This window comes from Seriola lalandi, unplaced genomic scaffold, assembly GCF_002814215.2.
Source record: "Seriola lalandi dorsalis isolate HSWRI2012SDOR001 ecotype SW California unplaced genomic scaffold, Sedor1 jcf7180002003435, whole genome shotgun sequence".
NCBI classification, from domain to species: Eukaryota; Metazoa; Chordata; class Actinopteri; order Carangiformes; family Carangidae; genus Seriola; species Seriola lalandi.
Genome location: NW_019474091.1, coordinates 1 through 1,784, shown reverse-complemented (window position 1 = coordinate 1,784; position 1,784 = coordinate 1). Strand labels below are relative to the sequence as shown.

Sequence of the window (1,784 nt, the reverse complement as noted above, 5' to 3'; positions counted from 1 at the left end):
GTTGGGGGTGGGGGTGTGTGTGAGGTTATTGAAGGATGGAGGTGACTCATCTTCTTTTTGTCTCATAGCAGGATCTTGACCCCTCCCTGTGGAGACTGGGCACCCTGGGTGACCCCTCTTGGAGGAGCTGGTCCAAACTCTAAGCGCTTCACTAAACTGAAAGACAAGACGTAGTGCATACACTCATGAACAAACCTTAAATTATCAAGTCCAAATGCTTATTGTTCCCAATATTTGTTGACTCGTACAGTCAAGTGGCCTGAGATGACTCAGTTCATATTCTGGCATTACTAGTATGCAGATTTTGTAGTTTATGTCATGAAATCAACATCCACCACACTGCTGGATCGTGGATACAGAGGAACTGAACAACTGGATTTGGTTATTTATGTAAACATTTAACATTTCTTAATTGTTTATTCAAAGATTCCTGTATTTTTCAACCAGGGTCTTATTCTCATAATTTGTTTTACAGAATTACATCTTATGAGCAAACATGCACAATTGTACCTATGGTTAAGCACAAAATACAAGTTAGATATTCCTTAACGAGAAAAACTAACTTCTATGTAGTTATTGATAGAACAACATAAACATTAGTTTCTCCAGTGGCCACACTTTGGATTTTGCTGCTGTCTTTTTCCTCACCTGTCGTACTGAGGAGGGGGGCTCATGCTGGTAGTTTGAATCTCAGGCGCTGCTTCTAAGCCTGAAGGACTACCAGAACCAGCTGGAAGTGCCGGCCTACTAACAGACGTGTCGTACACAAAGTCTCGACAGGATGCCAACTTGGACTCCAGATTCTGGTAGGGATTTTGAAAAATATCATCAGTCAGCTCATACATGCAAAACCCAAACCTGTAATCATACTATTCCATTAAAGCACAGCTCTGTGAGGATAAATTCACTTGGAACTACAGAAGTATTATTATTAAATGTCTTACTCCAACTTTTCTCAGCAGCTCCCCTACAATGTTGAGTGCAGATATTCTAGCAGACGTAGTGAGGGGAGTCCCTGTTAGACCATCACCTAAAACAAACCCAATGTGAACACGTAAACACACCGTATGTTAATACAAAGTTGGTATATCTACTAGAGTAAATACAGGGGTAAAATTGAATCTATTCACCTCGCCGGATGCTGGAAGCAGGGGGTGTGACAAATGAGCTGAGAGGTTTGGAGGGCGTGACAGGGAAGGATGGGTTACCAGCCGAGGGACACGGCAGATCTGCTCGATCTGTGTCTTTGCCAAGGCTGCTGGATGGACGTCTTTCCTTCTGACGCACAGCCAGCTCCTGGCGAAGATCTGCCACAAACAGAGAAACATACAGATATACCTGTGAGTCAGCTTTTCATTAATGACCAAGATTCCAGTGCCACATGTTTAAAAAACAACAACAACAAAGGTTTCCACTACACTCAATTTAGTACAAATATTAAATTACATACTCAAAACTACCTGAAACAGGTAATCCATTATGTCACATCAGCTTTGTACTATTACAATGCACACATTTAAAAATCAAATCAATCTGAAGTAAAAACTGCATTTCCACAGAGTAATATTGCAAGTGTCCTGTAACACCTGTCCTGTAACACCAAGCCAATGTCAGAGACCTAGCTCAGTAAAAGTCTCCTGTTAAAGACACACTTCAGCACACCCCAAGGTCTACATACAGCCAAGGGCCAGGTGACTGCTGATAGTCACATTCTGCACTTGCACAAGAGAAAATCTCTAGTCTATAATTTGACTCCCAAAAAAAAAAAAAAAAAAAAAAAAAAA

At 41.2% G+C, this 1,784-nt stretch overlaps 1 protein-coding gene across 1 annotated transcript; it reads right to left on the bottom strand.

The window, feature by feature from the left end:
- Nucleotides 1–51: 51 nt before the first annotated feature.
- LOC111667317 (nuclear distribution protein nudE homolog 1-like) lies at nucleotides 52–1,478 on the bottom strand. The gene is made up of 5 exons (XM_023422985.2): nucleotides 1,461–1,478; nucleotides 1,131–1,338; nucleotides 945–1,030; nucleotides 649–803; nucleotides 52–156 (listed from the first exon to the last, which is right to left on the bottom strand). Exons 1-5 carry the CDS (start codon nucleotides 1,476–1,478, stop codon nucleotides 63–65), a joined length of 561 nt encoding a protein of 186 aa, XP_023278753.2. The 3' UTR covers nucleotides 52–62.
- Nucleotides 1,479–1,784: the final 306 nt, after the last annotated feature.